The 15,066-nt window shown below is 58.2% G+C and overlaps 2 protein-coding genes across 2 annotated transcripts in view; one reads left to right on the top strand and one right to left on the bottom strand.

Annotated features, from left to right (window-relative positions):
* The window catches only part of SCXB (scleraxis homolog B (mouse)), a 1,927-nt gene extending 697 nt beyond the window's left edge, over positions 1–1,230 (top strand). Inside the window, exons 2-3 of the mRNA XM_006879401.1 lie at positions 1–375; positions 1,177–1,230. Coding sequence (XP_006879463.1) covers positions 1–375; positions 1,177–1,215 — 414 coding nt within the window. The 3' untranslated portion in view covers positions 1,216–1,230. The remainder of the gene's footprint in view (positions 376–1,176) is intronic.
* The window catches only part of LOC102876370 (ribosome biogenesis protein BOP1-like), a 19,344-nt gene extending 4,306 nt beyond the window's left edge, over positions 1–15,038 (bottom strand). The window contains exons 1-3 of the mRNA XM_006879419.1: positions 14,937–15,038; positions 11,534–11,713; positions 6,916–6,999 (exon numbers count right to left, since the gene is read on the bottom strand). Of these exons, the coding sequence (XP_006879481.1) occupies positions 6,916–6,999; positions 11,534–11,713; positions 14,937–15,038 (366 nt within the window). The remainder of the gene's footprint in view (positions 1–6,915; positions 7,000–11,533; positions 11,714–14,936) is intronic.
* Positions 15,039–15,066: the final 28 nt, after the last annotated feature.

Raw genomic sequence — 15,066 nt, 5'->3', positions numbered from 1 at the left:
GGGGGCGGCCCTGGGCCCGCGGGGCGGACCGGCCGGGAGCCCCGGCAACGACACACGGCGAACGCGCGCGAGCGGGACCGAACCAACAGCGTGAACACGGCCTTCACCGCACTGCGCACGCTCATCCCCACTGAGCCGGCCGACCGAAAGCTCTCCAAGATCGAGACGCTGCGCTTGGCCTCCAGCTACATCTCGCACCTGGGCAACGTGCTGCTGGTGGGCGAAGCCTGCGGGGACGGGCAGCCGTGCCACTCGGGGCCCGCCTTCTACCATCCTGCGCGCGCGGGCAGCCCGCCGCCGCCGCCGCCCCGGGATAGTGAGAACGCGCAGCCCAAGCAGATCTGCACCTTCTGCCTCAGCAACCAGAGAAAGCTGGTGAGCGCGGGTGGCAGGGCCGCCTCCAGCCGGCACCACTGGGCAGAGGGCGAGGCAGAGATGCGCAGCACCTGTGGGCCAGGCCAGAGTCCTGGCCGCAGGGAGGGAGCTTCGGGGAGAGCAAGGCTGGGCCCTCTCCCTGGGCACAAGCTTCTACAAGGTGGAGTGGTGCCGAAGCAGGAGGCAGAACAGGCCCCAAGGGGCTACTCAGGGCCTGCAGGGTCCTGAAGGGAGCACAGATCAGGGTGGGTTCCAGCAGCTCTGGCCACAAGAAGGGCATGCACGCTGTCTACACTGCCTGGGGCACTGAGGCTGTAAAGAAGCTCTGCAGCTTAAGGCTGAATCCAGCACCTGTTGACTTCCCTCCTCCCCAAGTCCCTCACTGGCTGCTGCCCTGGCTCTAGGCCCTCTGACACTCAGGGACCCTATAGCTACCCCGGGGGCTGGGGGGCGGGCTGGGGGCTGAGTGGGAACAAGGCAAGGGTACACTCCAGCCCATGATTTACAGCCCTCCTGTACTTGGTGGCACCGGAAAGGCAGGGCAAGTGGAGAGAAAATACAGCCTGGCTTTCCCCAATCCCCATTTCCTCTCCAGACGGCACGAGCGTGAGCTCCTGGGGCCTGAACATCTGGGAAATTTAATTTTACAATTTTGGCTGTGCAGAGCTCACCCCCCCCCCCGCATGGAATGCTGGGCAAACTTGCAAATGGGGTTGCGCCATGCACCCCAGATAGCACCTAGAGGGACGAGATGGGGGGGGCTGGTCCCCTGCCTGCCTGACACTTCCCCACCCTCTGCAGAGCAAGGATCGGGACAGGAAGATGGCGATTCGGAGCTAGAGGCTGCCGGCTAGCTCGGAGGTGCCCACTGAGGGACAGCCAGGACAAATGCCCTTGGACCGCCACAGGACCCTGACACAAGTGCCCCTGGGCTGGGGCAGGGACAGAGGGCAGCCGCTCAGCCCAGCTGGAGTAGGGATGACGGACAGCGCAGGCCTGGGATGGCGCCAGAACTTTTCTCCCTGCTGGCTTCCTCTTACCTGGGTTTTCTTCAGGGCCGCTACATGCTTTGATATAATATAAAATTTGGAAATTTTGTATAATTAAAAACTGTATCTTCCACACATGGAAGTGTCCTTTTCAACGGCTGTAACGCACACTCTGCAAGAGGCATCGTGAGCATGTGCCCATTCTGAGCACAAGCCAGCCAGAGGTGGCACTCCAATGCCAGCAGAGAGCTGAGGGATGGAGGGCCACTGGCAGGCTGCTCTGTGGTGCCCAGGGGCCATGACGGTGGGGAGGCCAGAGACCTCAGCATACCTCAGGACCTAGTCCAACCTGTGGGCTGGTGCTGAGCAATGGCATCCAGGCCTGGTGGGGGGGGGGGTGTCCCAGCTCACGCAGGACCTGGGCCTGAGTCTTGTCTCATCTGCAGCTCCCCAACCCCGAGTTATGCATGGCAGCAGGGGGAGAGAGCTTCTTTGGAGAATGTCTCCTGGAGCATGCCCACCTCTCTGGGCATGGAGACCCCTTGGGGGTGACTGCTCCCCCACCTGGCCTATGCACACTCTCCAACTGTGGGAAGGATTGGTGTCCCTCAAACATCCCCCTCAGCACCTAGGCTCCACCCATCCTATGGACTAGGGGTGATACCCCACACCCCCGTGTTGTGCACAGCTGGCCAGCCATTAAAATCTTGCAGGTGACAATTATAGTTCATTGATGTGAACTCCATGGGGCAGGCAGAGAAAGAAGGGCACAGGTGGCCCCCATGGCTACTCTAGGCTATTTCCCAGCCAGGAGGCAGCCTGACTTCCGGGCTGGGGGGGGGGCTGGGGGGGCGGGGGAGAGGTAAGCCAGCACCAGGTGTGTCTAACACTGGGCTGAGGCCTCTCCAGCTCTGCTGGCAACAGGCAGGGCAGCAAGCTCTCTGCCTCCCTCCTGCCCCCAGAGCCAGCGCTTGGCTTGGCACCCACTAGACACCTCCTGGACCACTAAGCTGAGCCTAGCCAAACACACAAACCCACCCCCAGCGACCCACTCCATGGGGACAGGGCTCGAGGGACATGAGAGGCAGGAAGCAACAGTGTAATTTTGGAGGAAATTCTTAAAGCCAGAGCCATTAAGGGCTGGGGGCTGTGTCCAATCTGATAGAAATAGAACAGGACAAAACCTAATAGCTGGCTCCACGCAGAGAGAAACCCAACCCCAAATTTCCTCTCCCTAATCCTGCAGGAACCCACAGCTGGGGGGTGAGACAGACTGGTGACCAGACACCCCTTCATCCCAAAGAGCAGGCGGGGACAGACATCCTAGGCCTCCTGCCCCTCTATCTGAGATGGTAAAGGAGGTCACCCCCACAGGCTCACCACATCTACCTTAACAAACCCGAGAGTGGGGGGTGGGTCACTACCTTGGGGCACAGACTAAGTGCCGCACCACCACCAATGCCGATTCACAAAGAACAGTGTCCACTCATGTAGGTGGGAAGGGCCTAAGCGTGAGGAGTGGCCAAGCTGGACTGTGAGGTGGGGAACCCATGGAGGTTGAGGGACCTTGTGTTCTAAAAAGCATCTCCAGGGCCAAACAGGGAACTGGCGGCAGAGTATAAAGGTGGGGAATTAAGAGGCCAGGTGTGAGATGCACGCAGACCTGGGTGAGGGCTGCCACAGGCCCAGCTGGTCACGGCTGTCTTCAAGCCCTGCCCTGCACTGGCCTATGGTTCAGCAGTGGCTGCAGTTTGGCAGGGCCAGGTGGGTGGTGGCCCAGAGCTCCTAGTAACCGAGATGGCAGCAGCCACAGGGGTGGGGGGAGGAATGCGGTCATTCTGCCCTGCCCCTGAAGGCCAGCCAGTGGCTATCCACCAAGCTTGGGATGGCTGGGCTCCCCACCTTGCTCAGTGCCCCCAGCTGAGGGTCACAGCTGGCAGCACTTGAACTGGAGGGGGCTGGAGGGTGACTTTGCCCCGAGGTGGCCAGGCTGAACTGGAAATGCTCCGTCCTCAGTTGTCGGTTCCCTGTCCCCATGGTGTCCCCAGCTGGGAACGAGCTGCTGGACACACCACATGATTCACTGCCACCACCCGCACCCAAGCCAACGCCTCCCCCACTTCATAGCACCTGCGGCTGCCAGGAAACATATGTGACCCCGTGTATGTGGGGCTGGGACCCCCACCCGGGGCAGTCTCTGTGCGGTGGGACCCCACCTGGGCAGGCTCAGGGTACAGATCCAGGACAGTGGCCCCCCACCACAGAAACAGATCTGGGGGGGGAACACACGACACACACTGCCAGCCAAGGGTCCCAAGCCGCCCGCTGCTGCGCACCCCCTCGGAAGCGGCCACGGGCCAGCGGCTGGATGATGTGTCGGCTGGGGTTTTTCCGCTCGATGCGCCGCCGCCCCTCCCCCTCCCCAAAGTGGCTGCAGCTGTCAGGCCGCAGATCGCAGTGCAGGTACGGCTGGCCCGCTGCCCGCCCGTGTCTGTCTGCGAGAGAGGAAGCCGGCCCACCTCTGGAATCCTTCACTCTCTCCTCGTTCCGGCTCCCCACCTGTCCCCTGGGAGTGAGGGGTCAGCCGCCCTCGCTGGTCCCGCTCTCCCTGCCCTCTCGGATTACAATGCCGGCAGTGTTCCGCTCCCCCAATGCACGCGGCTCCCCGCGCCCCTGCACCTCCTCTCCATCTCCTCCAGAACTCTGTCTCTGTCAGACGTTGGCTAGCCATGCCTGCTCACCTGCCCAGCGCCACCCACAGAATGTTCCAGAGGCACAGTGGACAGACTAGGTCCTGCTTGGCTGCTGCTTCTCGCCCCAGTAGGTCAGAACCAGCCACAGGCCTGGGTGGGATGGTCACTCACCCCAGACTCACTCCTGTTGATGTGCCCACTCACATCAGACAAATGCTTCTCTTTGGGGCCAGTGTCCCTCCCAGGGTCCTCTCAGACCCCTCTGACACCTACACAACTCCTGAGTCCACTACAAGCACCCAGACCCACTGGTACCTTCAGCCAACGCACGCCTCACCACTGGACAACCCCAAAGGCTCTGAGGGGTCTTGGGCGTAAGCCTGGCCCCACTCAGCCCTCCTGTGCCACCCCTGCATCTAGCACCTTGGAGAGGGCAGAGCCCTCCCCCAGCTTTACAGCAGGACTCCAGGGGGGAAGCTCTCCTCTTCCCCCAGTCCCCTCTGGGTCCCCTAGCCCAAGCTGGTACTGTCCTCACCCTAACCACAGTGACCTTTCACCAGTCTCACCAGAGATTGAAAACCAAAGGAGCAATGAGATCTAATCATCAAGCAAATCCAGGGCCCAGTACCTGGGGGGCCAGCACCCGGGGAGGGGAGAACCTAGCACACAGTGGCCCAGCATCTGGGGATGGGGAGACAGCACCCAGGGGACTCAGCACACAGAAGGTCCAGTGCCCAGGAGGACCCAGCACATAGTCCAGTACACAAGAGAGCCAGCAACTGGCGGGTCCAGGTCACCCACGTTTCAGTGCAGAGGGAACCCACACTCTACATGCCCTCAGCCTGCCTAGAGTCTCAGGGGCCACCCCCCCACCCCAGCCCACCCTCAGCCAGGGGAGGGGCAAGCCCAGGACAGCATCCCCTTGTGGGGAGGACAGGGTGGTTCCCAAACCTAGAGGCCCCAGGGCCAAGCGGGTGCTTCACAAACAGCGGGGAGGGCGGCTGCTCCCTCACTAAGAAATCCGAGCCGGCAGCCCGGCTGCCAGAGCTGAGCTCCAGCTCCCAGCCGGCTGGCGGCCAGCGGGCGGGGCGCAGAGGGGCGGCCAGCACGGAGGCAGCTGCTGTTCAGTAGCCGGGAGAAGCCATTAACGGCGTTTGGCCTGAGAGCAGAGGGGATGGCGGGCTCTGGATACAGACAGGCCAGCCGTCCCCACAGACTCCCAAGTTACAGCAGGTCGGGCTGGGGAGCCTGGCTGGCAGGGGTCCCTGGGGCCAGCACAGACCTGACCTTCACCTTTGTCCCAGTCCACTTCCACCCTACTCGCCTGCAGACTGCCAAGGGCCAGTGCCCCAGCCTCAGTTTCCCCTAGCTGCTGGGGGGAGGAGGAGGGGTGCTGCTGGGAAAGCTGCACCTCACCCCGCCCCTCGCCCCCAGCCCACCTCCCCCGGGGTCTCGGCAGCCGATGAGATCACGTCTGTGAAGCTCACCATGGTGTGGGGGCGATGTGTGGGGGTAGGGTGGACGGCAGGCGCAAGCCTGCTCCTGGGGGGCCGCCCCCACTCCACCTGGAGCCTCACTCTGGCCCATGAATTAGACAAAGAGGAAGATGAAGTAAAGTGGTGTCTCCTGTGAGGGACAAGTCGGCATCCACACTAGGGGTTCAAGAGGGAGGCTCACGTGCACCCCCTTCCCACACAAGTGTGGAAGAGGCTGGCCGTGGATACCCCCAAAACCAGTCCTGGATGGGACCCAGTCTCTTTACGAGCCAGGCCTATGCCTGCTGGCCTCTGGCAAAAGGCAAGGCTCTGTGGGGTCCTGGCATGTCCACCCAGATAACACCCACACTGCCCAGCACCACAGGCCATCAGAGAGCAGGGGCCCACTGAGAACACAGCAGCATCCTCCCTTAGCAAGGCCCAGCTGAAGGGCCCTGCAGCAGAATGGGGCCCTAAACCTCCAGCAGCAGCTTGGACCAGCCCCTGTGCCTGGCCCCCACACCAAGGGACGGGGATGGCTGTGGGGGCCCTGGCCTGGCTCCTGAAAGCCGAGCCCTGCCGCCCGAGGGGGCGGCAGGCTGTGGCTGCCTCATCAGGAGCCTGGGGAGCCCCACCATATGGGATAGTCATCCAGGAGGAAGTGCCCCGCCCCCGCCGCTTCCTCAGGCCACTGCCCACCTCGCCCCCTGCAGCGCAGCCCGCAGAGGGCCTCCCTACACTCGCAATCACCAGTGACTTCTGACAACACCGAAAATAAAAATGCCGACAGGATGTGGCTGCTGAAGGCCAGGGCCCCGGGGAGGGGGAGAGGGAGAGGGAGAGGGAGAGGGAGGCGAGACGGGCGGGGGCACGCTGCACCCCTCACCGCACACCCGCTGCTCCCGGCCAGGAAACCAATTTATTTTGTTTTGTCTCTGTTCTCTGAACGCGCACGGCCGGCGGAGGGCCAGGCTGCTGCTGCCAAGAGCGGGGGTGGGGAGGCCATCCAGGGGAGGCCTTCCCTTGGGACACAAGGCGGTGGGATACAGTGGGCTGGGATGCGACAGGGCCTCCCCAGGTAGGAGGGTGGAGAACTGCCCCCCCCCAAGAGGTCCAGGCCCCTGATGACCCACCCAAGATGCAGCTCAGATCTGCGCTCTGACTCCTCAGTCCGCACACCCCGGAGACAGCCAAGGGCCCACAGGGTGCTCAGAGGTGCCAACTGGCTGTTCCCACCTGAGGGTCCCAGCAGAAGCTGGGCAGGGGCTGCACGCCTGCCTCCAGGACACACACCAAGGTCATGTGTCCCAGACCCCAGAAGACAGTGACCAGAGCCAGGACATCCACACCAGCACACCAGCCCACCCTGTGCCAGGAGCTCACCTCCTCATCAGAGCTGTCCTCCACATACTCATCCTCGTCTTGGGAGCTTGCCGCCATCTCTGTCCTCGTGGGAGAGGAGCCAGTCTGCAGAGAGAGAGTCATTACGCTGGAGGGGAGCGCCCAGCAGGAAGCCCTCGTGGCACCCCTGAAGATGCAGCCAGCCCTCCGGGGGATCCCTTCAGCAGAGTGGGGGAACACTGCTCGACCTGAGTCCATGGGCTCTGCCGGGTGGGACCCACCACCCAGGGGGTGTGGCTGTGCTTCTGTCTCCTGCCTCCCACGGAGGTTGAGCTCCGCAGGCTGCCAAGGACACTGGCAGGTGACCTGGTCCAGGACGCAGACCCTTTTCCACACAAGCTGCTAACCTAGACACTGCCCACCCCTGAGCTTCACTCTCTGGCCTCAGGTCTAGCAGGGGCCACACCTGGGCCCAACCACCTGGACAAGAGCCCCAGCGATGAAGGACATGGCCAGGCACCTCCTGCTGCTCCACACACGAGGGCCTCCCTCTGGGGGACTCACCCTGACCTGGAAAACTGGTTCCCTGACGTTCCTGGCCGTAAGGGATTGATGAGAAAAGCAGTTCAACCCACCCCCGGGCAGTAACACCCTGGCTGTGCCCCAGCCCCTCTCGCTGACCTCCTTCCGCCATCCTGTTCTCCCTTCAGTTCTCGTCTGTGTGGCGGTTAAGTCTTTCTGCAGGAGGGGCTTGGTTTCCGTATCAGCCTCCCCTGCTATCATCACCCTTACTCTTGTGTGTGGGAGCTGGCCCCAGGCCCCTGATCCTCCAGACTCCAGGTACCAGACAGCACTCCACCCCCAGAGGCTGCTGTACCCACCTGTCAGTCACCTCACTGTGCACCCCACAATGCAGGGCAGCACGTGTCCAATCAGGAGCAAAAGGGGGGCCCTGTGCCCAAACTGCAGGGCAGACCAAGGCTAGGAGGGGGTCACCAGAGGACAGATAGTGGAGGGCTTGGAGAGGTCACAGTAAGACAGATGGGGGGCCGGGAGGAGTCACCACAGGATAGGCAGGGGTGCTCATGCTCCTTACACTGCAAAGTGGATCGTGGGGGGCTAGAAGGGGTGACCCAGCCACCGATGCCTTCAGGAGCAGCGCAGACACAGTCCAGCGGGACCCTCAGAGCAAGAGGGAAGGGGCCGCAGAGCAGGCAGTGTCCGCCAGGGGGCAGCAGTGCCTGGCCGTGAGCGCTCAAGGCCACCACCAGGGAACTCACTTCAGACAACACAGGGGGTTGCTTTGGTTTTCGAATTTTTAAAAAACAAACCGGGGGGGGGGGAGTGGCATCTAAAAGAGAGAGCTAAAGAGAAGATATAAAACTCAGCGGACACTGAAAGATGGACAAATCCAGCCATGAGTGGTCCAGAAGACCTGTGGCATACACCCAAAAGCCAGCTGGATGCAGAAGTTGCAGGAGGGGAGGACAGAGGAGCTGCAGCCTGTGTGCAGGGTCACCTGCCTCCCATCTGGACAGAGGGGACAGGTCGGGGGGAAGAACAGAGTGTGGGGGTGCCCAGAGACACAGCACAGAGGCAAGATGGGGGCTGGGGAAGTGGAACCCAGCTGGAGGGGCAGCACGGAGCTGGGACCCCAGTGAGAGACACCAAAGGATGCCTGCCACGGGAGGACAGAGAGAGAAGATGCAGGAGGGAACACCAATTCCTTGCACTGTCGCAAGCACCCCACAAGCACCCCGCCAGCACTCTGCACTGAGCAAGGACTTCTCATACTGCTTGTACCCTGTACTTGGCCAGCATCCTGAATGCCAGCCCTCAAGAAGGCTGTACTCCCCTCACCACCTACCACTGTGGTCTCTGAGCATCCCCCCAGGGGGCGTGGGAAGCACTACCTGAGACTTGGCTGCTTCTGTCCTGTACCCCAGACAACACAAGAATGCCCCTGAAGCCAATGTCTACAGTAACTCCAGGCTGGCCCGAGCAAATGCACCAGCTCAGGCCCTGGAAGGGGAAACAAGACCCTCTGGGAGGAGGAACTGCAGCCCTGCACTCTGAGGTTCATACCAAGGAGTAGGGAAGAGGCCGACCCAGAAATGGGGCACGGGGCGTTCAAGGCCCTCACCTGTGCTGGGTTTGACTCTAGGAGGATGGAGTCTGGGATGGGGGCTCTGTCCGAGGGAGGCAACAGAGAGGGTACACTAGCTTCAAATACAGCTATAAACTGTGGGCTCTTGCAGAGAGATGAGTTGCCAGGCTGGGGGCTCTGGAGTCATCACCTAGTCACACAAGCAGTATCAAAGCCAGACCCCTATGGTTTGGTCCTGTGTGGGCCTGGAGAGCGAAGGCAAGCAAAGGCCATCTGCAAAGCCCAGGGAAGCCCCACTGGCACAGAAAGCAGGTCATTTCCTATCTCTTGGCTGCAGCCAGAATTCAAGTTCAGTGACCAAGCTCAATGCGAGGCCTTGGGAGACAATCTTGTGCTCTGCTTCCAAAAACAAACCACTGAAAATGAGAACCAGCTCGGCTCTGACACTTGCTGACCAGAATAGACTGGAGGGGAACTGGCTGGGATCTGGGAGTTGAGCTGTGGCCCCTGGCCCAGCAGGAAGACTAGGCCAAAGGACCTGGGTGACTGGACAATAACGACTCGTGGAGGCTAGAAACCCAACAGAGAAACGAGGCTGGATGCATACACACCCACACCACCTCTGCCTGGACAAGGACTGGGCTCCATGCTGGTCAGCCACCCACTCCAGCCCTCAGATGGAGTGGAGCAGTACCCCCTATCTCCTACTCAAGCCCTTGGCCAGGGGGCCCAGAGCGCTCTGCCACTGCTCATAAGCTGATACTTCATTGAAAATGGGGACCCAGGAGACACCTACCATACTCCCAAGCGTGCCCACCGTGGCTAGTGGTTTTGTTTGCTGAGGCCACAGACAAGCAGCTCCTCAGCACTGAGCCTTCTGATGGCGTCTGGGGAGGTTCTTCACGACAAGCCTTGTCGTTTGGAACCCCGCAATGCCGCCTGCCCAGGTGTGGTCTGAGGGGCTTTCCAGCACAAAGGACAGCAGGACAGTACCACAGACTGTGAACCCTGGACTCGGGGCAGCTGCTCTCCACCCTCTTCCTGAGCAGAGCATGTCACTGCTGCATCTGGACTAGAGTCCAGCTTGCGACCACTAGACTCGGGCTTGTGGCTATGTGGGCAGTCCTCACCTGGCTCCCAGGACTTTTGAAGTATTTACACTTTGTTAAGCTATTCTCCTATTTCATTTGAAACGTAAGTAGGAGTTAATCCTTTCCTATCATCACGGCAAGAGGTATGTGAGCACTAGCCCCTCCATCCCCCAGCTCCCAGCCTCAGTATGTACTGTCGGCCGCAAGGCCATCCCAAGTGCTGATACTGAGGAGTGCCAGGCCAGAACACAAACTAGTGGACACAAGCACCCAACCCCACCTTTGCCCCGCTACACGCACGCACACCTGCCCAGCCCTCCACAAGATAAACACTGTCCCCAGCAGACACACAGACCCCATCCTCTACAGGTGCTCGCCTTTAACAGGTCCCCCCCACCCCCCACCCCCAGTCACAGACTCCATCTCCTGCTAACGGATGCCTCCTACCTCCGCAGCTCCTGGTGATACCCCACTTCATCTGATACACAAGCCCCACCCCTGCAGGCACTGGGCCCCGCCCCATCTGGCACACAAGCAACACCCCTCCCCGCCAGGTGGACACAAGGCCCTGGTTCTCCAGTCTCGGCCGCTGACTAGCACAAGGCCTTCACACCATCCCTTCACTGGCTGTGCACATACAGCATCTGGTAGTGAGGGTGCTGTGGTCTGATGTTCAAAATGGCTTTCCTAGGTCACTGGCATTGACCTTGCCACATTGTAAGGAAGGCGCTTATTAACAGATGTGTTCATCTATGCAGCAGGAGACCAGCCAGTTTCACCTTTCCACCAGGTTTAAATTGAGCAAATGTAGAGGTAGAAATCTGGGAATCTCAACCACTAGAAAACAAGCAGGGAATGCAGCGTGCACCCTTCAGTGCCAGAGATTCTTGTGCCAGCCAGCCAGGCAGCCCTACAGAAGAGTGGCAACCATGGCAGAGAAGCAGAGACCTGATAGGAAACACAGCTGACCAGGGACCTCTACCCCACCAGTCAGAGCTGAGACCTTCGCCGAAGCTCCCTGGGGGACTCAGGAGGTGAAGCCCCAAGGGCAGGACTAAGAACTTTGCAATACTGGCCCAAAGCTGCAAGGCTGAGGGGCTGAAGATGTCCTGAGACACTGCTCTGCTGCTGTCCTGAGCTATCACACATTCCTAATCAACCCCATAATCGGGGGTGTTTCTGTGCAGACTGCATAGCTATTGCAATGGACTTCAGAGCCAGTAAGGTAGTCAGGGTAGGTGTGGGAGAGAGGGGTACATATATGACCGAATGGAGTTTGTGTTGTAGATGCTGTGGGCGAGGGCAGTTGGTAGTAGAGGTTAGATACGGCCGTGCTGACGCTGTCCTCACTGGTTACAGCAGGGCGTGGAAGGGATGCAGGTTCCCCAGTGGCTGGCATCTGACACCGCTGTGGCTTCAGTCAGTGTCTTGGGTTTGGCTGCAGGTGACCTTGCCCACCTACCTGTAGCTGCTCCTCAGCAGTCACCCCTGGCCCGTTGTGGTCCTCATCACAGTTGGCTCCATCCTCACTGCTCTCACTGCCAGAATCTTCCAGGCCAGAGAAGACACTTTCTTCACTGTCAGAGAGGCCAGAGTCGCTGTCATCACTGTGGCTGGGAGTGGCGCCTGGGAGCAGACAGGGCTGCAGAAAAGCAGAGAGTTGGTACTGGCCCCACCCAAAATGACCAACCTACCCAGGACCCTTCTTGTCTTCCAGCTCCCCTAACACCCTGAGATGCACCTTCTACCCAACCCCAGCACTTCACAAAGTACAAGGACTTCTCCGTATCTTCTCAGAGCTTATTTCTAAGTCCATTTGCAGAACGAGCTTTCTAAACTGACAGAACCCACCTGACCTTCACCTCTCTCACAGTCCTGAGCCCACCAGGAACGGAGTAAAGGGCCACAAGGTGCTTCCAACCACACAAAGCCAAAGCCTTCTTATCCAACACGACTGAGAGCACCAGCAGGTCAGTAAACAGAAAACGTTTCCAAAGTCACAAACAGGGTTCAGCTTTGCTTACATGAGGACTGTCCATGGCGTTCACCACACAACCCTCTCATGTCCCCACACACAGCAGTTTTGTGTCACAAATATTCTGATGCTACCCATTTACAACATCAAGGGAATATTGGCTTGGGAACACACATAGCTGGCTCCTAGGGGGAACCTGGCTCAGCAGAAGGCCACAGCAATGTCCAGAGGGACACTGCTTCCTGGGGGTGGGAGGACAGTGGTCTACCAGGAAGAGCTAAAAGGCAGCTCCGACCAATCCAGCTAAGAGGTGTTGTCTGTTGTGAGACACCGTGCTGCAGACCGGCCAATACCCCAACCAAGAGGGGATGAGCTGGGGGATGCAACAAGCGGGGGAAATGGGTCCAGCAGTGCAGGACACCGGATGACACAGTGCTGCTCCACTTAAGATTTCCTCATTCTTTTCTTTTTTGAAAAGTGAATGTAAATGCAGCTTTAGTAGAAAACATACACCCCAGAGAGAGGGACAGGTCATTCTTCAAAAGGAAATGGGGTAGTTTTCTCATTCCTGTATCTTTTTTCTTTGAGATGATCACTCTCAAACTCATTACCTTCAAGTTAGCACAGACTCACGGTTGACCCTTCCCTGGTTTCTGAGGCTGTAAATCCAGCAGGCTGCACACCATTCTCCTGCAGAGCTGCTGGTGGGTTCGAACAACCAGACAAGAACAGCCTTTGGTCAGCAACACACCTCCCTACAGACTAAAGAGCCAGAGCTCTATATGTTGTAAAGCTTCTAACGTGTTAGCATAGAACACAAACAAGTACTATGTCCACACAGGAGTGTTAATGGGGTAGGTGAGCTCAAATGTGCTTTCTGGTTTTCTGTTGGTGGGATTAAGACTATAAAAAGCAAAATCCACAAAGGTTCAAGATTCTGTGCACAGGTCAGTGGCATTCACTTAATGCTTCCCACTGTGCGGCCATTCTTAACTCCTTTCTGAGCTATTTGTCCTCCGTTAACATAAACTCAGCCTAAAGTCCCACCTAATGCACTGCTTCAATTTGACCCTGTGTAGAGTTGCTGCCATCTAGGTGATTCTCATTCACAACAAAGCAAGGAAACAGAGCAGACAGCTCACAGGCTTTCTGAGGCCATCAACAGAGCCAAGTGTCTTTATCTGTCAGCAAGTAGGCTGGTGGGTTCAAGCTGCAAGCACTGGTTACCAGTCAAACTCTGACCCTTGGACCACCGGGGCTCTTTTTTATCTCATAAATAGCTCTTAAAGGAGTATAATGTTCTGATGTAACTATCATGGAAAGCGGTTTGGCACTTCTTCGAAAGATGGGAACAGAAATACCATTTGATCCAATTATTAAGGGATTTCTCAGAGAAATAAGAATTACAGCATGAACAGATAAAAGCCCACCCCTTTGTTCACGGCAATGCTATTTACGATAGCAAAGAAATGGCAACAACACAAATGACCATCAATGGACATGCTTAGAGACTACTGTATATTCACTCTGTGGAATACTATGCATCACTAAAAACCAGAAAGAAATCATGAAACACTGAAGAAGAAAAAAAAAGAAAGCATAATGCTCAAGGTAAATATTTTTTTACTGGAAAGGTGGAGGACTGACCAAAGAAGAGTCCACCCAGATGGACCAACACCGTGACTGTAGCAATGAGCTCAAAAGTGGCAGAAGTGAAGATGGCACAGGACAGATCAGGATTTCGTGGATAGGATCTGTTGTCCATACTGTAAGTCCTACTCTACTCAACCGCACTTAACAAGTCAAGTTAAGCGATTGCTTAGTTTTAAGAAGACTTCAGGGATATTTTTGGTTTAAATGTTAAAGATTATCTCAGAGCAATAGTTTCAAGGCTTCATCCAACCTTTATGGCTCCAGAAAGTCTGGAGACCATGAGAATTTTTAATTCTGTTTTGTATTTCTCCCCCTTTTTTTCAGGATATTTCTGTGAAATCTTGAATGAAAATGTTTAGTAAGGGTAGTTAGGCACCATGTTCTGCTCTAACCCAGAGACAGTTGTTTTTGTAGGCAACTGTCCACACATTCCATTTCCTCTATTCCTGGCTCTCCAGCTGCTCCAGGCAAATGGAGACCAACTGGTCCGCACCCCGACTTGGACGGCTCCTTGCCAAGCCTTTACACACTCAGGCATGCACAGTGAGTGAACTAGGCAGCAGAGCAGAGGCGCACGAAAAGTGATCTCAGATGTCCCTGAACCCTCAGACCAAACCTCACGACGGGCTTGTACACAAGCAGCCTCCATCGGCAGCAACTCTCTTCTGTTACTATTGTTCAAATGCTGATAAGGACAGGACGCCAGCCTCCACTACCCTCCTCCTCCAGCTCCCCAAATTCATCGGTTCCAGACTTCCCTTTATGCAAACCCTGATCCCCAAGAGAACAGGGCACGACCTTTCCTCAATTCCTGGTTCTCATCCTCTCACCCAGCTTCAGCCTTGACATGCACCTCTGTGCCTCCGATGATCCTGAATGCCACTAACACTAGACTGTATCACCTGACGCTAGCGCAGTGCCATGGGCGCCAGCTGTGGGATCAATACCGAGCCACACAGGCCGCCTCAAGGGAGGTGGTCTTGTTCCCGCTCTGGAGCCGGCCCTGCAAACAGAACCTTCGCCAGCCTGGAACCTCTTCCTCTCCGCTCGGCCTATGCTCTGGCCCCAGAGGGTTCCTAACCGACCCGGACTCACCAAAGAGCCACCCCGCGCGCGGCGTCGGTGCCACATCCGCGGAGGAGGAGCCCCGCACGTGCGGCCGCTGCGTCTTGGCCTAGCCTCCCCGTCCCCCGTCCTCTAAGCCCACGGCCCGCCATCACCACGCGCCCGCCGTTACCTCTTCCAACTGCAACGCCAGCTCCTTGTCCGGCTCTGCAGGCCGCTTCCCCGGTCGCGATCGCGCCGCCAAGGCTCGCCCTGCACCCCGCGTGCCCGCCATGCTCTACCACAGCTCCGGAGAAACAGCT

This window comes from Elephantulus edwardii, unplaced genomic scaffold (genome assembly GCF_000299155.1).
Source record: "Elephantulus edwardii isolate Elephantulus edwardi_28Jun2011 unplaced genomic scaffold, EleEdw1.0 scaffold00003, whole genome shotgun sequence".
NCBI lineage: Eukaryota > Metazoa > Chordata > Mammalia > Macroscelidea > Macroscelididae > Elephantulus > Elephantulus edwardii.
This window is presented reverse-complemented; position numbering and strand designations above follow the sequence as displayed.